This window comes from Corythoichthys intestinalis, chromosome 21 (assembly GCF_030265065.1).
Source record: "Corythoichthys intestinalis isolate RoL2023-P3 chromosome 21, ASM3026506v1, whole genome shotgun sequence".
Lineage (NCBI taxonomy): Eukaryota > Metazoa > Chordata > Actinopteri > Syngnathiformes > Syngnathidae > Corythoichthys > Corythoichthys intestinalis.
Window position 1 is genome coordinate 20584361 of NC_080415.1, and position 23874 is coordinate 20608234.

General features: G+C 40.4%; 2 protein-coding genes across 3 annotated transcripts in view; one reads left to right on the top strand and one right to left on the bottom strand.

Annotated features, from left to right (window-relative positions):
* The window catches only part of LOC130909248 (integrin alpha-M-like), a 28477-nt gene extending 17799 nt beyond the window's left edge, over positions 1–10678 (top strand). The window contains exons 7-31 of one of the 2 annotated variants that reach the window (XM_057825484.1): positions 821–948; positions 1025–1167; positions 1246–1396; positions 1483–1633; positions 1739–1812; positions 1886–2000; positions 2083–2219; positions 3354–3500; positions 3576–3785; positions 3955–4088; positions 4214–4356; positions 4435–4589; positions 4660–4782; positions 4867–4940; positions 5008–5149; positions 5278–5376; positions 5535–5614; positions 7532–7618; positions 7690–7759; positions 7825–7923; positions 8019–8099; positions 8180–8290; positions 9943–10056; positions 10120–10230; positions 10310–10678. In XM_057825484.1, the coding sequence (XP_057681467.1) occupies positions 821–948; positions 1025–1167; positions 1246–1396; positions 1483–1633; positions 1739–1812; positions 1886–2000; positions 2083–2219; positions 3354–3500; positions 3576–3785; positions 3955–4088; positions 4214–4356; positions 4435–4589; positions 4660–4782; positions 4867–4940; positions 5008–5149; positions 5278–5376; positions 5535–5614; positions 7532–7618; positions 7690–7759; positions 7825–7923; positions 8019–8099; positions 8180–8290; positions 9943–10056; positions 10120–10230; positions 10310–10402 (2972 nt within the window). In that variant the 3' untranslated portion in view covers positions 10403–10678. The remainder of the gene's footprint in view (positions 1–820; positions 949–1024; positions 1168–1245; positions 1397–1482; positions 1634–1738; positions 1813–1885; positions 2001–2082; positions 2220–3353; positions 3501–3575; positions 3786–3954; positions 4089–4213; positions 4357–4434; positions 4590–4659; positions 4783–4866; positions 4941–5007; positions 5150–5277; positions 5377–5534; positions 5615–7531; positions 7619–7689; positions 7760–7824; positions 7924–8018; positions 8100–8179; positions 8291–9942; positions 10057–10119; positions 10231–10309) is intronic. The other variant, XM_057825485.1, reaches the window with a different exon arrangement.
* A 166-nt stretch (positions 10679–10844) lies between these two features.
* Positions 10845–22228, bottom strand: LOC130909925 (uncharacterized). Its single transcript, XM_057826878.1, is given in 22 exon segments — positions 10845–11141; positions 11502–11611; positions 11710–11975; positions 12133–12304; positions 12400–12709; positions 12796–12941; positions 13033–13301; positions 13369–13531; positions 13733–14024; positions 14102–14217; positions 14332–14600; positions 14675–15129; positions 15203–15348; positions 15434–15702; positions 15777–16231; positions 16305–16450; positions 16546–16814; positions 16889–17567; positions 19085–19353; positions 21419–21581; positions 21667–21687; positions 22174–22228. Coding segments are annotated over 22 exon segments (5337 nt in total).
* Positions 22229–23874: the final 1646 nt, after the last annotated feature.

Sequence of the window (23874 nt, forward strand, 5' to 3'; positions counted from 1 at the left end):
GAATGTGCCGATCCATTCCCCCATACCCTGAAACGAAAGGGGATTGGCGGATGACTTGCCCCTTCCGCCCACCCCCAAACAGACACACATGCACAGTCACACAGCCCCGATAGATTCATGTCGACATCATGCTGCCTCCTCTGCCCCCTACAAAGGGGAGGAATATTAGTTTTTTGGGGGCCAGCAGCGGCCACTGCAAGTCATGTAAAAAGACGTCAATGTTGTGGAGATTGCGGTAACACCACTAATTTTTCTACTGAAAGTCTGACCTGCATTACAGTTAGCATAACATTAAACTGCTTGAACTTGCTAACCTGCAAAACTACTGCGGTCAGGACAGCCTCCACAAGGAACGACGAAGTCAAGCTAGATTCCCTCATTTGGATCATTGTTTGCATTGTGTGCATTGTGGTAATGCAACGCGGTAGCTTGAGAGTGCAAGTCCCTTTATTAAAAAAAAAAAAAAAAAAAAAAAAAACTGGGAGCTATCTAAGAATCGGTCCACTTCAGGGGGACACTGACATAAACACAAACTGACATGAAAAAGAAATCTTGGAAATGAAATCATACATCAGAATTTCACTAGAGTACTTTAGTTCGAGTCTTGGGGTAGTCTAGTATGCCTCAGATGTAGATCGGTCTTTGGATATCTTAATAGGTTATATCGTCCCTACCAATGTTGAGCCTACACCTTTGCAGCTAATTATTAATCTAATCGTTTTTCTGGGGCAGGTTATTTTCATAATTTCATGATGTTAGACTTTAGAAATGACCCTCAGTACGGTGAAAACAATAATTGTCCTTTTTCGTTTTTCACAAGAGTGCCGAAATAAAGCAGACATCGCATTTCTGTTGGATGGGTCTGGCAGCGTTGACGCGGGAGATTTTAAGATAATGAAGGATTTTGTCATAGGTCTCATCGACTCCTTTGTGGGCAAAGATTCCAAGGTGAGAGACTTGGCTTATTTTGTTGTTTTGTAAGTACAGTATTTTAATACGTACCTTTTTTTTATCTCTTCTAAAGTTTGCCATAATCCAATTCTCCAACAAACCCACAGTCCATTCTGATTTTTCTACCTTCAAATTTGCGACTTGGAGAAATGACATTCAAGGGATAAAGCAATTAGGAGGAGGGACAAACACAGCCCGTGCCATTCTAAGTGTTACGTATGTTTTTTTTTTCTCCACACATCTTCTACAATCTGAATACATACTCATTATTGAAAACGCTCTTTGTTTTCATAGGAATACAGTCTTTGTAGAAACAGAAGATTCCAGGTTGATTGTGAAAAAGATTCTTATAGTAATCACAGATGGAGAATCTACCGATAGCCGCAGTTTACCAAACGCAATAAAGGCAGCCGAGACAAAAAATATAGTTCGATTTGCTATTGGGGTAAGTTGTATGTCAAGAACGTTCACAGTAAATTGGAATTTTTGATTCTTAAATACGCCCTTTTTTTTTTTACTATTTTTGACAAGGTGGGGAGTGCATTTCAACGTCCTAATGCAATAAAGGAGCTAAATACCATCGCATCTCTTCCCTCGACAAAGCATGTGTTTCGCGTAGGGAGCTTCAGCGCGCTTAACGCAATACAGGAGACTTTGGAGGACAGCATCTTTGCTATTGAAGGTAAAGATCGAAAGTACACATATATGTATATTATTAAAAAAATATCACAACATTATTTTCGTAATAGTCTGCATGACTTATCACATATTTTTGTGATGATCGTAGGATCTCAAACAAGCGGTGAGAAGCTAAAAATGGAGATGGCTCAGCTTGGATTCAGTGCCGCCTATATGCCTGATGTAAAAAACAGCACTCGTGCACACACCAAAAAATGTGTCACAAATGTTCATGATGTTTCTGTGGTCATTCCAGGGAATACAAATAGCTTCTGTTGGGGCAAACGGTTGGAGAGGAGGTTTTCATACATACACAGACCAGGTACAGAGTTCCTATCTGCCGACAGACATTGATCCTGACAGCTATCTGGGTAGGTATAAGACAATCACCTTCAATCTGCTGGATCTGGAGCCACGCTGTACATTTTTATCACCTTGTTCGTTAACTTTCAGGTTATTCCATAACCATTGCCCAAACAAGCTCTGAAACGCTGACGGTAGTTGGTGCACCAAGATATCAACATAGAGGGATTGTTATGGTGATTCTTCAAAACAGAGCTATACAAACAATAGACCCCTTTGTATGGCAGGTATGCTCTCACAGTGTCACATAATTTGTATCCAGTTTTGATTTCAGAACTGGCCAATAGTTATGGGAAATTATTTATTTTTTTAATTTAGTCTTCATTTAACCAGGAAAAAGTCTTGTTGAGATGAAAAATGTCCTTAGTAGTTGCACATTGTGGAAATTTAATTTAGGGTAACTTCCTATTTATTTTGGGGCCATTCGAGGTCACTTGCTATTCATTTTGGAGCATCTAATGTTTATTTTGGGGCATTTTGGGATCAATACGTATTGGTTGTGGTATATTTCAAGGTCACTTCCTTTCATTTAAGCCTTTATTAACTTTTAGAGACAATTCCTGTTGATTTTCTGGCATTTCTGCCTCACTTTCTATTGACCTTAGGTCACTTCCTGTAGATTTTGGGGCATTTCCGTATTATATGAAATTTTTCCAGTGTACCTGAAATAGTAGTGTAAAATGAATCCACAGTGATCCCTCGCTACTTCGCGCCCTCAGTCCATCGTGAATATTTTTCCATAAAAATTTTTTATAAATAAATAAATTATAATAAATGCAGGATTTTTATAGAGATGTCCCATTCGATCACGTACAGCCTCTCACTCTACCTCCTGAAGGGTTTCTTTCCCACCAGGCAGCTGCAGCTTGTTAAAGTAAACAATGAGTGACAAGGGAGCTGCTTTGAAGTGGCCTGACAACTACCTTTCAAAGGCCGTCGCCTCGTTTAGCTTTTTAAACATTGACTGTAATCGCTATGGCAACTCATTGTGTTGTGTCATATGCTGGTCTAAGCAGTATGAGTCGTTTTGAGAGGACTCACTCAATGAAGAATTTAATAATTATACTTTGGGGGGAAAAAGTAAAATCATGTCTTATATGTATCTATTTTCAATGCTAAATCTGAATAAATACATTGAACACAAAAAAAATAATAATCATCATGTAAATAACCTACACCTCTACTTCACGGATTTTGATTATCAAGGGTGGGGGGGGGATCCCAGTAACCGCAAAAACTAGGGATTACTGTACTGTTGTAAATATTAGCATAGCTTGTTCTTGTTTACTTTGTGCCACTGAAATTGTACACAAAACATTCATCTTTTGAATTTCTAAAAACATTTTTAATTCTGGCTTTAGTACCAGATTGGTGAATATTTCGGAGCAGTGGTCTGTGCCATGGATGTGAACCAAGACGCCTTCACGGACGTCGTGCTCATTTCTGCCCCTATGTTTGTGGAAGAGGATAGAGAGGGGAGGGTTTACGTTTGCAGCATGATCCGTTTGGTGAGGCACTCATTTTTGGGAGGCTTTCTCTTCAAATTCTCTCAACAATGACTTTCGTCCTTATTTATCCTCCAGAGAGTAGACTGTCAGTTCGACACTCCTTTAGTGCTGAGAGGAGTCCCATCTCCCAGAGGGCGATTCGGTTCTTCCCTCGCCATACTGCCTGACCTCAACTCAGATGGACTTAACGACTTGGCGGTCGGGGCACCGTTGGAGGATGACGGCCAGGGCAGCGTCTATATATTTCACGGCGAGCAAAGAGGAATCTCTGCTACTTTCTCACAAGTAAATTGCAAATATCAACTATTCTTCCCTGCACACACAGCAGACTGACAAAAAAACATAAATTATGCACTATAACCCCTATTAACATGAAAATAAACACCACATTGAAGAGTGTTGTGATTCCAACACTGACACAATAAAACAAAAAGTTTTTCACTGACTCATTTAGAGGATTGCTGGATCAGAATTGGACTCAGGTCTCAGGTTCTTTGGTATGTCCATCGGCCAGTCTTCAGCGGATCTCAGCGGGGATAACCTGAGTGACCTTGCAGTGGGTTCAAAAGGAACAGTCATCTTACTCAGGTGAATGATTCTCCATCGATACTTTATTTAGGGCAATATCTTGGGAGTAATTCAGAAATTACTCACACTTTGACTTTCCTACTTGTTGTAATGTGTAAACATTGTGTCTACCTCTTTGTTCCCAGATCCAAACCCATAGTAATGGTAGACAGCACACTGTCCTATAACCCAAAACAAGTCTTGACAGAAAGCGCTACTTGTGAAAACCCAAAGCCTTTCAATGCAGAAATCTGCTTTTTGATGAGCAGCATCTCATCCCTGGAAGGAGGTGCTTAAAAATCCGTGTGTATCTTCATTCAGTGACTCGTGCATGTATCTTGCTAACACTTAATCAAAAATGTCACAGCAAGAGCGAGAGTTAATTATACTTTAACGCTGGACGCCACCCGCAAGGTTCCCAGCAACCGAGCTTACTTGAGTGAAAAAAAACGAGAAACAAGCGGGACCATGATTCTCGACTTACAAGCGTCAAACTGCTTCACAGTCAAGTTCTACATCGAGGTAGGTTGCCAGATAGTGAATTGCCGAAAACCTCATAGGATACTCTTCCACAACATGTTGAATTTTGCAGCCCTGCCCAGAAGACTCTTTGAATCCTCTTTACAATGAGCTTCGATTCACATTTGAAGGTTTGCCCGCCGCTAATAATCTGAGTCCCTCTTTGGCTCAACAGGCCCAAATGACCCCTTATCCGGTGAGACACCTTCATCTATTCATGCCTCATAACGTGTAGACATCTCACAATGATTCAATATCATCCATCTTCTGCTCTCCACAGTTGTATTTTGAGATCGATTGTGGCGAGGACAAAACATGTGAAGATAACCTCAAACTGGATTTTAACTTCAGCAGGTAAAAAAATTCATCATGTTTTGAAGTTGTGCTTCCGCAATGTCTGACTTCCCTCATTACGGAGCAGCTCCTTGGAGGTCAAAGTGGGCATTGATGAACTCTTGAACGTCATCATATCTGTGAAAAACCAGGGAGAAAACTCCTACAACACCCTTGTTGTTCTCACGTACCCAGTTGGATTCTCATACAGGAAATTTACTGCTCTGCAGGTAAGGATGAACATCAACCAGACTTCCTCTTCACTTAGCGGGATTCTGGATTGTTAATTAGCAACACCTAGATTGCCGACAATCTACAAAGGCATTATTGTTTGTTTGTTTGTTTGTTTTCCATAAAGGGACGAATTGAGTGCAATTCTTTGGACAGTGAAGGTGGTCAAGCCCGTGGAAGGACAGAGTGCACCATTGACAAACCTATTTTCAGAAGCAACGCGAAGGTTTGCTCCGTGCCAATAGTAACAGATTTCACTTAAATATCTGTACTTCTTAAGTACAGATTGTGAGTGATTTTACCACCTCTAGTAGAACAGTACCTGATAATATTGTATTGCCCCAAAGACCCAAAATAAGTATATTTAATTCGATTACATTTCAGGCTACCTTCGTGGTGTCGTACGGTATTGACACCAACAGCGAACTGGACAACAGGATGTTTGTCACAGCAAATGCAACAAGGTAGGGTTTTCCACCAGTGTGTGGGATATCATTAGCCTGGAACTCCAGACTCACCGCTGTTCCAGCTATAGACCCTACTCACATGACGTCACAACCACGCCTCCGCGCCATATTGTCCGTCAGCTCGTCGTGTTTACGCATTACCGCTACATAAATTCCTCCTATTATGGCGTGTTTTTCTGCTCGTTAACATTAATAATCAAAATGGTGAAGGCGTGTGTGGCGGTTGGTTGCAGTAACAGAGAAGATAGATGGAGAGACTTGAAGTTCTACCGTATTCCGAGAGACTCGGAGAGGAGAGCGAGATGGACTGCTGCAATTCGACGAGAAAACTGGGCACCAAACGATCACCACAGATTATGTAGTAGTCATTTTATATCTGGTAAGATGCATTTAATATATATTTAGAGGGTTTTGGGCTGACAACCACAATTAAGATCATTGCGAGGCTAATCGCCGACAACATACAGTTTCGAATTCAAGATGCTTATTTCTTCCACCATCATTATTTTTTAAATAATATTTAGCTGGTAACAAGTGAAAGAAGCTGGCCTCGTCTACGGATCATCCGTTAAACAGGGGTGTCCAAACTTTTTGCATAGGGGGCCAGATTTGGTGTGGTAAAAATGTGGGGGGCTACCTTGGCTGATTTACGTAGAACAATATATTTAAACAAATTTTAGCAAGCCCTTCTGTGTGTCACATTTGCTTTATAATTATTTTTTTTTAATTCATAATTCCAACAATCTCGCCTTTGTGGCGTTCTCTTTCGGCACTCGGGCTCTTGCGAAATATTGCTGCTGTGAAATTAAACTAGCTTCAAGTTGCTTTCATTTCTCGCTGCGTATCTTCCCTGTAATGTTGTTGTACATGTCAGCGTGTCTTTGAAAACAGCGACTGTCTCTTTGCAAATGAGGCAGACACAGTTGTTGCGTGTTTTATTGAAGAAATAGTCCAATATCCACCTATCCTTGAAGCGTCGGCCATCGCAGTCAACTTTTTTTTATTGATTGTCGCCATTTTAGAAAATTCGAAGTAAATGGTCACACGGGGTAATGTTGCTTAGAGTGCTGCTCTTAAAGTTTTTCAAAATTTCGTGAGAATAGGCTGAGTTTCTGTGGACAAGATAGTTGTAGATATCAGGGTAGCAGATGTCAGGCAGAGAGGGCGAAGACAGCGGGTCGAAAAATATTGATTTAGGCGTATGGACCGACCGAAGCTTTTCCACATAACGCCTTTTATGCAACACATCCAATGAGTTTACAGCGTCTGAAAGCACCGGGGCTTCCATGAATTGCACTATAAATTGCACGACAAATTGAAACCATTGAGAATACAGATACACAATGACGGACAATATGGCGGCCGGATACATCGACACGTCATTTTGTGACTTCGGTGAGTAGGGTCTATAGAGTCTGGCGACTGTTTCGTGGGTCAAATTCCCTGGGCGGAGCAAGCCACAGCAAACAGACAGTGGATTGGACTAATCACCGAAGAGCGGACGTGACGTTGGTAAAGCGACAAGAAACTAGCGCGAGAACATAAACATACGAGGAGAACGGAAAACGGAGAAGTTTATTCAACATGGCTAACGCGAGACAGACTGTTGGTTTTAGCGACTCAATGTGTTTATGGTCATTCAAAACTGAATTTACCGCGAATAGGAACATATTCTCGGCTCTCCCGTTTACCATCTGTGTTGTTGTGAAGACGAGTTCCAACGCGCAAGAGTAGCGTTGCTCGTTAAGAACACGTCACGCAAATAAACAAATTTGATTGCACGGACGATTTCGTTCGGGCTCGAGAGGCCAATAAGGAGCTGGGTCCCAGACTCTATAGCTGGTTAGTCTGGAGTTCCAGTCTAGTAGGATATCATCATTTTTTGCACACTTCAACTGTTGTCTTCTGTTCTAGTGGGAATGCGCAACACTCAGCTTTAAGTCAGCCTTACAAATTCAAAGACATTGGTGTGAAGTACAGCATTTTTGTTACAATGGAAAGGTGTGTAAATGGACTGTAACGATAATTTGATCATTACTTAAGTGTATAATTATTACTTTTTTTTTTTTCAGTTCGCTAAGCTACATCAATTTCACCTATGGAAAAAGTGATGTGCAAAAATCAATCCAGCAATCAGTTTTGGTAAGAGTATTAAAAAAAGAAAAAAGTACACGTTGTTATATTAGTCTAAGCACTTTTTGTATTAGGTTTCCAATACCATCCGAGCCTTGAACCTCACAGTTGTGATCAGAGTGCCAGTGAAGCTTGGTGAAATGGACATCTGGCAGAATTTGAACAGTTTGCAGGTAGCCCATCATATCAGTGTATCTGTAAATATAGCTGTTTGGGCACACCTTGAACGTCCTCACATCTATGTTGACATGAACTGTCTTTATTTCAGATTCCAGACTGCCAGTTTAGCAATGATGAAAGCGCAAATACAACAAATTTTGTTGATCTGGTGCAAAGAAATAAGATGGTGGTAAGAGCAGCATATCCATCTGTTTAGAAGTAAGCACTTTATTAGGTACACATGCATATCATGTGCTTGAATGTCCACAGGACTGCTCAGTTGCTACGTGCAGGGTGTTTCATTGCAACAGGTTCATGGAAACTTTGGAGAACAAGCAGTACAAAATATCTGCCAATATGAGTTCAGCATGGATCCAGCAGGTAATGCACTAGCATATGTACAGTGAGGCAAATAAGTATTTAGTCAACCACCAATTGTGCAAGTTCTCCTACTTGAAAAGATTAGAGAGGCATGTAATTGTCAACACGGGTAAACCTCAACCATGAGAGACAGAATGTGGGAAAAAAAAGATAATCACATTGTTCGATTTTTAAAGAATTTATTTCCTAATTAGAGTGGAAAATAAGTATTTGGTCACCTACAAACAAGCAAGATTTCTGCCTGTCAAAGAGGTCTAACTTCTTCTAACGAGGTCTAACGAGGCTCCACTCGTTACCTGTATTAATGGCACCTGTTTTAACTCATTATCGGTATAAAAGACACCTGTCCACAACCTCAGTCATTCACACTCCAAACTCCACTATGGCCAAGACCAAAGAGCTGTCGAAGGACACCAGAGACAAAATTGTAGACCTGCACCAGGCTGGGAACACTGAATCTGCAATAGGTAAAACGCTTGGTGTAAAGAAATCAACTGTGGTAGCAATTATTAGAAAATGGAAGGCATACAAGACCTCTGATAATCTCCCTCGATCTGGGGCTCCATGCAAGATCTGAACAGTGAGCAAAAATCCCAGAACCACACGGTGGGACTTAGTGAATGACCTACAGAGAGCTGGGACTACAGTAACAAAGGCTCCTATCAGTAACACAATGCGCCGCCAGGGTCTCAAATCCTGCACTGCCAGACGTGTCCCCCTGCTGAAGAAACTATACATCCAGGCCCGTCTGCGGTTCGCGAGAGAGCATTTGGATGATCCAGAAGAGGACTGGGAGAATGTGTTATGGTCAGATGAAACCAAAATAGAAATTTTTGGTAGAAACACAGGTTGTCGTGTTTGGAGGAGAAAGAATACTGAATTGCATCCGAAGAACACCATACCCACTGTGAAGCATGTGGGTGGAAACATCATGCTTTGGGAATGTTTTTCTGCAAAGGGACCAGGACGACTGATCTGTGTATAGAAAAGAATGAATGGGGCCATGTATCGAGAGGTTTTGAGTGAAAATCTCCTTCCAACAGCAAGGACATGGAAGATGAGACGTGGCTGGGTCTTTCAGCATGACAATGATCCCAAACAAACAGCCAGGGCAACAAACGAGTGGCTCCGTAAGAAGCATTTCAAGGTCCTGGAGTGGCCTAGCCAGTCTCCAGATCTCAACCCCATAGAAAATCTGTGGAGGGAGTTGAAAGTCCGTGTTGCCCAAAACATCACTGCTCTAGAGGAGATATGCATGGAGGAATGGCCCAAAATACCAGCAACAGTGTGTAAAAAGCTTGTGAAGAGTTACAGAAAACGTTTGGCCTCCGTTATTGCCAACAAAGGGTACATAACAAAGTATTGAGATGAACTTTTGGTATTGACCAAATACTTATTTTCCACCATGGTTTGCAAATAAATTATTTAAAAATCAAACAATGTGATTTTCTGGTTTTTTTTCCACATTCTGTCTCTCATGGTTGAGGTTTACCAATGTTGACACTTACAGGCCTCTCTAATATTTTCAATTGGGAGAACTTGCACAATTAGTGGTTGACTAAATACTTACTTGCCCCATTGTATGTTATCGGGTTGTGGTACTTTGTACTGAACTGAACAGCCCATCTAACACAGCTGTTACTCTAAAATAGATCGGACTCAACAAGGCCAAGTTCATGTTCATCAGCACGGCCAGTCTTGAGTATGACCTGAACCAGTACATCTTCTTTTCAACATCATCTAATAGTAACCCTCCCGTGCACAAGGTAATTTTACAATTAGGTGACAGAATTTGAATGTATTGGCTTAAATGTTATTCTCCATATTAGATTGTAACAGAGGTAGAAGTGTATCCCCAACCAGACTTTACCAAAGAGATAGTTGGCGGTTCCATAGGAGGACTGGCAATACTGGCTATACTCTCAATTGTCCTGTATAAGGTGAGAAAATAAGGACTTGAAGTAATGAATAAATCACACAAATACATCCTGATAACATTCCAACACTTTGTATTCACAGGCTGGATTTTTCAAGAGTAAATACAAGGATATGATCAATGAGGCTGACGGCGGAGAAACAGTGAATGATGAAGCCACACTCACACCGCAATAATAACATTCAAGAAATTATTTTGAGCCTTTTGCTTTCAGCTATCCAAAACACTGACGTCAATGTCAATTAATCGTCTTGCTGATGCCCATTCAACACATCATTTAAAGGAATTTCAGATAAAGGATGACATTTTTGCACTATTATTTTACAGCATGTTTATAAGCTTAAGACACCTGCCGTATATGCATCAACATGAAAAACATACTGCAAAACAACTATAGAATTGTATCATTGTTTTGTATCTTATTTTGCATTTCATTGTATTGTTGAAAATATTAAAAATATTTATAATTAAAAAAATTAAAAAAATCTATGGTACTTCATTTACTGGTCTAGCATAACGACAACATGTCCTCCAAGCAGTACAGTTTGGGGCTTCAAAGTGACCAGTTTGCATTGTACCATTTTTTTCTACTCTTACATTTGCCAATGTTAATGTGCCTTAAGCACAAGGGCAGCAATGAAAAACCTCATGCTTCTCCATAATAAACAGGTAGGTGAAGGTCAAAGCCACAACTAAAGAAAGGAGGGATGCCCTAAAGGAACCTAGTGCACCTGCTGAGGAAGTAGCTGCAGCAGATGGCAATTCGCCTACCGTTTCCTTCAAGAATGATGCAAAACGAGATGTTTTGGAGAACACCTGAATGTTGTTGCGGAGGATTGTAGTATCTTTTGAAACAACAGCCGCCTGGAACCATGATGATTCCGACTTGCAGATAAGAGGGCCACCGACATCCCCCTACAAAGACATAAAAGTATTAGTGATCTTCCATCAGAGCCCAGGCCAGAAGGTTTAAAGACAAACCTAGACAGGCTACTTTAGGATGGTTTGAACCTGTCCATATGATGGACATTGGATATGTTAGTAGAAGATCGCTCACAATGAAACCACCAGGTACGAAGCAAGGGTAGAAAAACTACAGAAAATCCGGATGTGATGATGTTGTTTGGTTGTTGAATTTTTTTCAACAGATAGCTCAGGTTAAAGCAAAAGATGTAAAAGAAAGGGTGAGACAGAATAAGATCAAGCCAAAGGGAAATCAAATTTTATTAGGCTAAATCTGACAAGTTGATATGGATATGAGTAAAAGGAATGTACCTGTTGAAGGTCCAAGGAAGAGGTACAAATATTCTCCTGATCAGAAACAGAACTTCTGCAACTGACTACCTCAGTTTCAAGGTCTCTTAGTCTTTCAGATTTCATGATGCCTGAAAAGAACATGCATACTCATTAATGTGTATATATATTAAGTTATTTTAGTATATCCCATCTCGATACAAAATTTCCATGGCCATTATGTCCTCACTTTGATTTGCGTTCTGGTTTCCCCAGCCTGCAGTCCAGCAGCGACTGCCAACAGGGAAGGCTATTGCATTGTTGAGATCCAAACACACAGGCTGACGGTAAATACTGACTCCAACATCCCTTTCTAGATGCAGCACAGCAACATTGGAACCTTCCAGTTGGCTTATGGTAATACTGTCGATGCCCAATGTAATTTCAAACTGCTCCACACCATTGACAATTTTCTGTCCCAGATACACTGTCCAGTTACTGGCCACTGGAGCAGAGCTGTATGTAGCATATATGGCATTAGAATAGAATTATTCCAATATGGACACTTGGAATTTGAATTGATGAGTACAACCTGAAGTGAAATACGTAATTTAACCATCTATTACATTGATTATACAGAGAGCAGGTATGCAGTTAAAAAAAAAAAACACACCTAGAGAAGCACTCAGCAGACGTGAGGATGAAGCTGGAAGTAATAAGAGTTCCTGCACAAGCGTACTGTCCATTTACGTGGAGACTTATGATCCAAGGCCAAGTTCCACCTAGTACAAATCCACGGCCACCTTCGACGCGATTGTTTAAAGGTGCAATGCCACAAACTTGCGCTGAATGAGGGACAAATAACAAAGTCCAAGCTAGAGGTGTGAAATAATGCAAAAAATAGAGGGTAAAATTATTTGAAGTACAAAAAGATGGTAACCAGTGGGAATTTGTAGGGTTGAGCTTGTAGTTGTTGAGCTGAGAGCTGTTCCTTCCGTTGTGGTAACGTCAATACCAGGAAGGGGTAGAGGACAAGTGTAGTTGCTATCAGCATCCAGCGCATTAGAGTTGAACTGTACAAATCCTGGCTTATCAGAGCTGATCTGAGAGTTGATCCAGGACTGGTAGCGGGACACTCTTGCATAAACCCACGGTTTATTGGGGAACGCACATCCAAAACCAAAACTAACAATTCCAGATTGTATCCATTTGGAATTCAGCTTGCTCACCATTGGACCTCCCTTATCCCCCTAAGAATTTGGAGACGAGTAGTTTGTCTGTTGAAGCTCGCAAAAATTATTTCAAAATTAAGAGAGAATGACAACAAGGAGTCTACCTGACAAAGGCCTTTCCCTCCTTCTTGAACCCTAGCACAGATCATGTTGTCTGTGACTAAGCCTTCTCCATTGAGGCAGCTACACTGTCTGTTTCCAACAACTCGGATGTCTACTTCTTGTAGCTTTTCAGGAAAGGGGAGGGTTTCTACAAAAGTGGAATGTCACTATATCAGATACATTCAACAAAGGTGATTTTATTTGAGAAATATTACTTTATTACATATCAAATTTCTCACCTCCTTCATGTTGTGTTCCCCATCCAGTAACCCAACTTTGAGTACCATTGTTGAACACACTGCTATTAGCTGCCAGACATACAGGTCGGATATAATCCGTGAATGACACAGCTGAGGACAGTCTGAGAAGAGCGATGTCATTGTCATTGCTGGAACTGTTGTATTCTGGATGTACAATAATTGATTCAACATTTCTGGACACTTGGTTTGAATTGTTTCCCTGTAGGTTCTGAAGACCAAGAGAAACTGACCATCCAAATGTACTTGTGCTGCAGAGAGAATGACAAAGATTAGCAGATCAAAACAGAAATGTGTCTTCATGCTTCGGTGACCCACCTGGAGAAGCACTGAGCAGCAGACATTACCCACTCATTGTTTATGAGAGAACCACCACAAACATGGCTGCCAAAAGTCTGGAGACTTGCCTGCCACGGCCAACTTCCCTCTGAAGCATTTACACCTCTGACTATCTTAGTGTTCAATGTTGCCATGCCACAAACTGTAAAACATGTTACTTCATTAGAACTGAAGTAGACTGAAAGGATGTAGTTTACATTCAAAACATGTCACAATTTTTTTTATTACTACTTAACACGCATGCCATTTGGACTCTGTATTCTAATGTACTTCAAAGCACATCAAATATTCGTAACTTAAGTATAAATTACACTAGTATAGTATAGTTCAGCTTGTGACACACATTCAGCACTTGAGACACTGGGTACTGGATCTTCAGTTGTTGCTGGTCTTTCAGTAACAGGAAGAGGTAAAGGGCAAGTGTAGTTGCTATCAGTATCCGGCCCACTAGAGTTAAACTGCACGAAACCAGGTTTATCAGAGCTGATGTGGGATTCGATCCAGGACTGGAAGCGGGACACTCTTGAGTATACCCCAGGTTGTTTAGGTCTAGCACAGCCAATTCCAAAACTGACAATTCCTGACTGGATCCATATAGAACCCTGCTCACTCACCATTGGACCTCCAGAATCCCCCTGAAATTGTGAAAAAACATTGTCAATAACATTTTTTCACTTAAAAAAAACAAAAAAGGAAAAAAGAAGTAGTCCACCTGACAAGCGTCTTTCCCTCCTTCCCGAACCCCTGCACAGATCATATTGTCTGTGACTGAGCCTACTCCAATCAGGCAGTTACACTGTCTATTTCCCAGGACTGGGACCATCACTTCTTGGAGTGTTTCAGGGAATGGGAGGAACACTAAATATTACAGTGACAGTGCATTAAGTATGTTTCCAATAGTATAGTTGGTAAATATATTTTATCACAGGTAGAGTGTCTTACTATCTTCCTGGATTGTTCCCCAGCCAGTGACCCAGCTATGAGTGCCATTATTGAACATACTGGTACTGGATGCCAGACAAACTGGTCTGATGTAGTCCGTAAACCTGACTGGCGATGAGAGTTTGACCAGAGCTATGTCATTCTCAAGGCTGAAGATGCTGAAGCCTGGATGTAAAATGATTGTGTTGACATTTCGGGTTACTCCGTTTGAATTATTTCCTTGTAGGTTCTGAAGACCAAGAGAAACTGACCATTCAAAGGTACTAGTGCTGTAGAGAGAATGCCAAAGCTTAGCCAGTCAAATTGGAAGAATTGTAAATGTATTCACGTTTGGTTGACCCACCTGGGGAAGCATTGGGCAGCAGACATTACCCACTCTCTGTTAATGAGAGAACCACCGCAAACATGTTTACCAGAAATCTGCAGACTAGCTTGCCAGGGCCAACTTCCTTCCTGAGCATCTTCCCCACCAACAATCTTTGTAATAAAGATTGGCCTGCCACACACAATACTTGAAGGAATGGGCACTTGATCGTCTGTTGTAGATGGCACTTCAGTGACAGGAGAAAGAAGACCTGGGCATGTGTAGTTGCTGTCAGCATCCAGCCCACTGGAGTTGAACTGCACAAATCCAGGCTTATCAGAGCTGATGTGGGAATTGATCCAGGACTGGTATTGTGACATCCTTGAGTAAACTCCTGGCCGGTTGGGCTGAGCACAGCCAAACCCAAAACTGATGATTCCAGATTGGATCCATTTAGAATCCTGCTCACTCACCAGTGGACCTCCTGAGTCTCCCTGGGGTGTAGGAAAACATTATCTGTCAAAACATCTTTTAACTTAAAAAGACAATGATATAAAAGTCGTCCACCTGACAAGTATCTTTTCCTCCCTCCAGAAAACCAGCACAGATCATCTTGTCTGTGATTGTACCCAATCCATTGAGGCAATTACACTGTCGGTTACCCAGAACTGGGACTTTCACTTCTTGTAGCGTTTTAGGGAATGGGAGAGGCACTAAATAATACCGGAATAGTGTATCAGGTATGTTTCCTACATTATTGTTGGAAATTTTCAGTTTATCACTAGTAAAGTGCCTTACCATTTTCCTGGACTGTTCCCCAGCCTGTTACCCAGCTAGGAGTGCCATTATTGAACACACTGTTACTAGAGGCCAAACACACAGGTCTGATGTAATTTGTAAACGTGACTGGCAATGAGAGTCTGACCAGAGCAATGTCATTGTCAAAGGTGAAAATGCTGAAGCCTGGATGCAAAATGATGGTATCTACATTTCGGGATACTTCATTTGAGTTATTTCCTTGTAGGTTCTGAAGACCAAGAGAAACTGACCATCCAAAGATATCTGGGCTGCAGAGAGAATGCCAAAGGTTAGCTGATCAAGTTAGAGGAAATGCATTAGTTTTCTTGTTTGGGTGATGCACCTGGAGAAGCAGTGGGCAGCAGACAATACCCATTCTGTGTTTATGAGAGAACCAGCACAAACATGGCTACCAAATATCTGCAGACTAGCCTGCCATGGCCAACTGCCTTCTTGGGCATCACCACCACCAACAATCTTTGTGTTCAACGGTGAGATGCCGCACACCGCACTTGAAATAATAGGCATTGGATTTTCTGTTGTAGCTGGTCCTTCAGTGACAGGAGGAGGTAGACCTGGGCATGTGTAGTTGCTGTCAGCATCTAGCCCACTGGAGTTGAACTGCACAAAGCCAGGCTTATCAGAGATTATGTTCGAATCGATCCAGGACTGGTATTGTGACACCCTAGAGTAGACACCGGGCCGGTTGGGCTGAGCACAGCCAAATCCAAAACTGATTATCCCAGATTGGATCCATATAGACCCCTGCTCAGTCACCATTGGACCTCCTGAGTCTCCCTGGGGAGTTTAAAAAATAAATCTGTCAAAAAAACTTTTAAAATATACCGATCGGTAAGGAGAATTAGTCTACCTGACAAGTGTCTTTCCCTCCTTCAAGAAAACCAGCACAGATCATATTTTCTGTGATTAAACCTAACCCATTGAGGCAATTACACTGCTGGTTTCCCAGCACTGGGACTTGAACTTCTTGGAGCGTTTCAGGAAAGGGGAGGGACACTAAATAATACATTAAGAAAATTTCAGGTAAGTAAGTAACATTAAAAAGTACTGTTGTCGGAAAATTCTTGTTTGCCACTCATGAGATGCCTCACCATCTTCCTGGACTGTTCCCCAGCCAGTGACCCAGCTATGAGTGCCATTGTTGAACTCACTGTTACTGGATGCTAGACACACAGGTCTGATGTAGTCTGTAAAAGTGACTGGCGATGAGAGTTTAACAAGAGCAATATCATTTTCAAAGGTGAAAATGCTGAAGCCTGGATGCAAAATGATTGTCTCAACATTTCTGGACACATTGTTTGAATTGTTTCCCTTTAGGCTCTGAAGACCAAGAAAAACCGACCATCCAAAGGTATTTGAGCTACAGAGGGAATACCAAAGATTACTCAGTCAAAATAGAGGAGATTCATATTCCTCCATGTTTGGTCAACCCACCTGAGGAAGCACTGGGCAGCAGACAATACCCACTCTCTGTTTATGAGAGAACCACCACAAACATGGCTACCAAAATTCTGCAAACTAGCCTGCCAAGGCCAACTTCCAGCTTCAGCGTCTTCTCCACCAACAATCTTTGTTTTCAGGGTTGGCTTGCCACACACTGTAGTTGAAATGCTGGACATTGGATCTTCTGTTATAGCTGGTCTTTCAGTAACAGGTGAGGGTAGACCAGGACATGTGTAGTGGCTATCACCATCCATACCAATTGGTTTGAAGAGCACAAAACCAGGTTTATCAGAGATGATGTGGGAGTTAATCCAGGACTCGTATACAGATACTCTTGTGTAGACTCCGGGCAGATTAGGCCGAGCACAGCCAAACCCAAAACTGACGATTCCAGACTGGATCCATATAGAATCCTGCTCACTCACCATTGGACCTCCCGAATCTCCCTGAGAGTATAGAGAATAAGTGCCTGTCAAAACATCTATTAACACTTAAAAAACAAGTGCAAATTAAAGGTAATCTACCTGACAAGCATCTTTCCCACCTTCTTGAAGACCAGCACATATCATATTTTCTGAGACTAAACCCACTCCAATTAGGCAGTTACACTGTCTGTTTCCCATAACTGGGACTTCAACTTCTTGTAGTGCCTTAGGGGAGGGGAGAGGCACTGAAAGATAGAGTAACGTCAATGACGTACATTCAACCGATTCCATTTTAAGATTTTTTCTTTAAACATGTTATGTCACTGCAGAAGAAGCCACTTACCTCCTTCCTCAATTGCTCCCCAGCCAGTGACCCAGCTATTAGTACCATTGTTAAACACACTGCTTTCAGATGCCAGACACACAGGTCTGACATAGGCTGTAAACATGACAGCAGTGGCGAGTTTCACCAGAGAAATGTCATTTTCAAATCTGAAACTGTTGTAGAATGGATGCAAGATGATCGTGGCAACAGCGCTGGTCACTTCGTGTGGTTCATTGCCTTCTAGTTTCTGAAGACCAAGAGAAACTGACCAACCAAAGGTGTTTGTGCTATAAAGAGAACGCCAAAGGTTTGTTGGATGATTTAACATATTATTAATGTACTATGTCTGTTGTATGTTTTGGCTTACCCACCTGGTGAAGCAGTGGGCAGCGGACAGTATCCACTCTCTGTTTATGAGAGTGCCGCCACAAATATGGATACCAAATTGCTGCAGACTTGCCTGCCAGGGCCAACTTCCCTCTGAAGCAACATCACCTCCAACTATCTTATGCTTCTTTGATGGTATTCCACACACTGCAAATATGCCATTTCATTAGAATCATTTTTGTAAATTTCTTGCAAGGTTTATTGACAGCCTTGCCGTGAGGTTCATGACCACGGTAGTTTAAAATCTAAAGGGATCTTGAATACAGCTTTGCTGAATATTACAATGTGTAAATACAAGTGAAATCTGAAAACTGAAATTCAACATTACATTAGTAACAATAATGTATTTGGAAATAAGCTTTCAGCGATAAAACAATCAGTCACAATTCCTGGTTGTGTCCTGGGTATTTATTGTACATATAATGTATTTTTATGTTGTTATCATGATTGTGACGCACGTTCAGCACTTGTAAAGCTGGGCAATGGATCTTCAACTGGTCTTTCAGTAACGGGAGGAGGTAGACCAGCGCAACTATAGTTGCTGTCACCATCTAGCCCAGTGGAGTTGAACTGCACAAAACCTGGCTTATCAGAGGTGATGTGTGTGTTGATCCATGACTGGTACCGGGACACTCGGGTATAGATACTAGGTTGATTAGGCTGATCACAATCAAGTCCATAACTGACTATTCCTGATTGAATCCAGATAGAATCCTGCTTGCTCACCATTGGACCTCCTGAATCGCCCTAAGAATGTAAAGTTGAACTGTCTGTTGAAATATTTTCCAACACTTTAACTGAGAAGAAATCATGATGTACTTTACCTGACAAGCCTCTTTTCCTGCTTGTAGAAAACCAGCACAGATCATATTTTCTGTGACTAAACCTACTCCATCCAGGCAGTTACACTGTCTGTTTCCTACAACTGGGACTTTCAATTCTTGTAGAGTGTTAGGGGCAATTAAGGACACTAAAAAATGCAAGGACAGTGTATCAGCTTAATAAATGAATTACACAAAAACGTATTTTACAGAACGAACAGTGCCTGACCTTGTTTCTTGACCGTTCCCCAACCAGTGACCCAGCTTTCAGTTCCATTGTTGAACACACTACTACTGGATGCCAGGCACACAGGTCTGATATAGTCTGTGAACGTGACTGGTGAGGAGAGTCTGAGCAGAGCAATGTCATTTTCTAAACTGAAAATGTCAAAGCCTGGATGCAAAATGATTCTGTCAACAGATTTGGTCACTTCATTTGAGTTGTTCCCCTGCAAGTTCTGACGACCAAGAGAAATTTCAATTCCAGTGGTACTAGGGCTGCAAAGTGAATTTAAAGATTGCATGATCAAAACAGACGAAAGGTTTCTATTAGAGATGTCCCGTCCGATCACGTCATTTTCAAAGTATCGGAATCGGCAAAAAAATATCGCCCGTGCCTTTTTTTAATATGTATACATTTTTTAATTAAATCGTTTTCTAATTGTATTTAACGTTACAGACATAATATATTACACTTATCCAGAGTCTTTAGTTTAGGCTTAAGGTAGGGTTACCAACTTTATCCCAATAACGGCAGTAATTAATTTTTTAAAAAATGTATCACTTTAAAATATTTAACGCAATTATTGCATGCACTGCACGACCCACTCACGCATTGTCGCGGTCCAACTGTAATGAAACCGTTTTGCCTATATAGAGAGCTAAAAGGCAGCGTGAAATGAGTAGAGTGAATTTTGGCAGCCTTTGGAGCCTTATTTTAAAAGGCTAAAGCCTTACAATCCTTCTCCCTACGATTAGAAATTTCATGGTAAGCAATGTGGGGAAGCAAGGTAGCAATTGATCTTTTTCTTAACACTTTATATTATATCCCATCGCAGAGAAGATATATGCTTTGGTAGCACGACGCACAGTCATGGTTCCACTTGTCATGGTTCCACTTCCCATCATGCATTTGGGCATGGCCTTCAGTATCATTTACTGAAAGCTCAACAAATACACTCGATGGCAATATTTAGTCACAATATACAAAGTCATAAGTCTTTCTATTCGTGGATCCCTCTCACAGAAAGAATGTTAATAATGTAAATGCCATCTTGAGGATTTATTGTCATAATAAACAAATACAGTACTTATGTACTGTATGTTGAATGTATATATTCGTCCGAGTTTTATTCATTTTTTTCTTAATGCATTGCCAAAATGTATATGGCGGAAAACACAGACAAGACTGAAAAAGCAGTTTCTGCTCTCGCACCCCTCTATAAAATAAACTGCTGTATTTTAAGCCAAAACAACTGTTGTGTTTGATAGAATAATATGTCTATATGCTGGCATAGCAGATTCATGGCGCACTAAGCCTCCAAACTATTTTTAATTTGACCGTTTTACCCTGAAAACCTCCGTTTACAGACGTCGCGCTACCGCTTTTGTTTCAACATAGCCATAAAAAGAAGGTAAGTAATTATATTTATTATTTAAAATGTCTGTCATTTTTAGCTTAGAATCATTAATTGATGTCTATGTTTTAGTTTAAAAAAATAAAATAAAATAAAAAATTATTCATTGGCATATTTAAATTTTTAAACTAATTACGTCACAATGAAAAATTGGGCGTCTGTAAAAAAAAAAAAGTCACTGATATCTACTTCATAACTATCGCTTAATTGTATTTTTTTTGTTACTGTCGCATTTTCCCCGATATGTTAGATGATAAATAATTGATCCAAACAAAAAAAAGTTGAAAAAAAAACGTTTAAAAGGGTAAATATATCAAAAAGAAAATCTCGACTACTCCTTGATGTCTGCGATTTCTGCATCGCGACCCTTGTTATATTACCATGTTTCACCCATAAAATCCCCCAAAAATCCAGATGAGGCCATTCACAGCTGTGTCTTGACACTCAGTGATAGATGCTACGTGGAGTTTTTGGATCGAAACAAAGTAAGTACGCGATAAAATCTCGTTAAAGTCATGGCGTCTGTAATTCTGTTTTCGCGTGCTCTCACCTCCAGATAGTGTTTTGCTGTGTAAAAAATTTTTTTTTTTAAAAAAGCCCTCCTGCTCAAAATTTTTCTTCCACCAGAAAATTGAGATTTTAAGCTTACCAATGATGTATCACACATGCATATCGGACAATTTTGAAAGTTGGTTAAATTGGGGGTCTCAAAGCGGAACTTCAAGTCACCTGACTGTTTTCCGCCATATGATAGGGAAAAATTATCGGGAATGATTGGAATTGAATCGGGAGCAAAAAAAAAAGCAATCGGATCGGGAAATACCGGGATCGTCAGATACTCAAACTAAAACGACAGGATCGGATCGGGAGCAAAAAAACATGATCGGAACAACCCTAGTTTCTATCATCATGTTGACGTGATTCACCTGGAGAAGCAGTGGGCAGCTGACATAACCCACTCTTTGTTTATGAGAGAGCCACCGCAAGCATGTATTCCAAAACTCTGCAGACTAGCCTGCCAGGGCCAACTTCCTTCTTGTGCCCCTCCACCCCCAACAATTTTTGTGATTAGTGTTGGGCGGCCACACACTAGGAAAGATAGTGGTTAAGACGAATGCATTAGAAGAATATTCATTCGGTGAGACAAATCCTTCATATATAATCCCAAATTTACCATCAAGTTGAGCATGCGACTCTGCGGAAACACACAGAGAAACACAAATTATTCCTTGTCCTAAACAGGTTTGTTGACATTGAATAGCTAAACACTCGGTACAATTATTGACTTGATTTTCTGAAACTCGCTAAACAAATTTGACTCATTGGATGATTAAATTTTTGTTTTTTGTGACGATGAATTTACCCTTTGCTCATATCTGAATATCTAAACATAAATATAAATACATGATTAAAGCTTGTAAATTTTATGTGAAATTCCAGTCTTGATAATATAATACATGAAAAAGGAAAACATTTTTAACAAACATGTTTAAACAGGAATCAATTATTTTGTTTGAGTATAATCATTTATACAAAAAAGAAATTACACTACACCTAACCTGCCCGGGTTTGTCATTGCAGCATATATTTCAGTAATGTACGCAAAGCATAAACAAACCAAATAGGGGACTTGTTTCTGCAAGAGAAAAAAAAAAATCAATTAAGATAAGTTCAGACTTACTTGCAGTCAAAAGGATGATCAGCGACAGTATATTGCGCCATCCATTCCAAGCCATTGTGGGAATATACAATTCTTGCGTGTCACAGTATTTAGACTTAAACATCTAGCAGGTGAGCCCCTCCCACATGCAAATGCCCCCCAACCTGCACACCTATAACAAAGAAAGTTGATGGTGTCCTTGCTCCTTCAATTAGATGGTAGAATTCTCAGATGACACAATTACCATAACTCTGGCTTTAAATGCTAAATATTTTCGGTGAATACTACAAATAATTCACATTTCACAGAGCTGAAAAACAACATTTTCAAATGGTGCTTCTCTGTCAAAGATGGGGTATACCTCAGGCCATCTGATAAAAGCACTTGTCAACAATCCGCTTCAGACATGTCATTAAAGTCATTAAAGACTCGCCAGCCCCAGAAAATCATATTTGTGTATTTGCATCCTGACTGCAATGCCATACACTTTCTTTTTTTTTACTTAGAACTTTTATGTAATATAATGTAATGTAACATAATGCAATATAATATAATATAATATAATTCAAACAATTGACATTTAAGGCAAGGCAAGGCAAATTTATTGATATAGCACAATTCAACACAAGGCAATTCAAAGTGCTTTACATCACATGAAGATCATAAAGATCACATTTAAATCAATACAACGTAATAACCAAGACAATCAAAATAGGAAATAAAATACATAAAAATCACATTTAATCACAAATAGAATAAAATAAATAGAAATAAAACAAAAACTACTACTACTACTAATAATAATAACTGAAATCAGCAATGGAGATAAGCACAAAAGGAATAGAAAGCAAGTAGATTGAAATATATAGACAGTTATGGATATGCAGTGCTAAACAAAAGCGTTTTTAGCCCTGATTTAAAGGAGCGAACAGTTTGAGTATACTTCAGACGTTCAGGTAACTTGTTCCAGAGGTGAGGAGCATAATGACAAAATGCTGCCTCACCCTGCTTGGTTCTTGTTCTTGGAACATGCAGGAGACCGGTTCCAGACGACCTTAGGAGTCTAGATGTCTCATAGGAATCTAACAAATCAAGCATGTATTTTGGTCCAAGGCCATTATGTGTTTTGTAGACGAGCAGTAGTATTTTATAGTCTATCCTTTGACTAACTGGAAGCCAGTGTAGCGATTTCAAAACCGGTGTAATGTGGTCCAGCTTCCGTGTATTTGTGAGGACTCTGGCTACAGCATTCTGTACTGGCTGCAGCATTCTGTACTAGCTGCAGCTTCCTGACTGATTTTTTATCAAGACCCGTAAATATACCGTTGCAATAGTCCGATCTGCTGAAAATGAATTTTCCATTTCTTGTTGAGTCAGAAGCCCCTTAATTCTGGCTATATTTTTTAGGTGGTAATAAGCAGATTTAGTGACGGACTTTATATGGCTATCAAATTTTAGGTCTGAATCAAATTCTGGCACATCCATTCATTGATTTGATGAATGCATTTACTCTGGGAGACTAAGAGACTATAATCATGTGGGGAGACAGAAATGTACAGTTGTGTGTCATCGGCATAGGTGTGATAGGAGATGTCATACTGTTCCCTAATCTGAGCTAAGGGAAGCATATAGATGTTAAACAAGAATGGTCCAAGAATTGACCCTTGAGGGACTCCACACGTGAATTTGGTTCATTCTGACTGATGGTTTCTGGGTTGACAC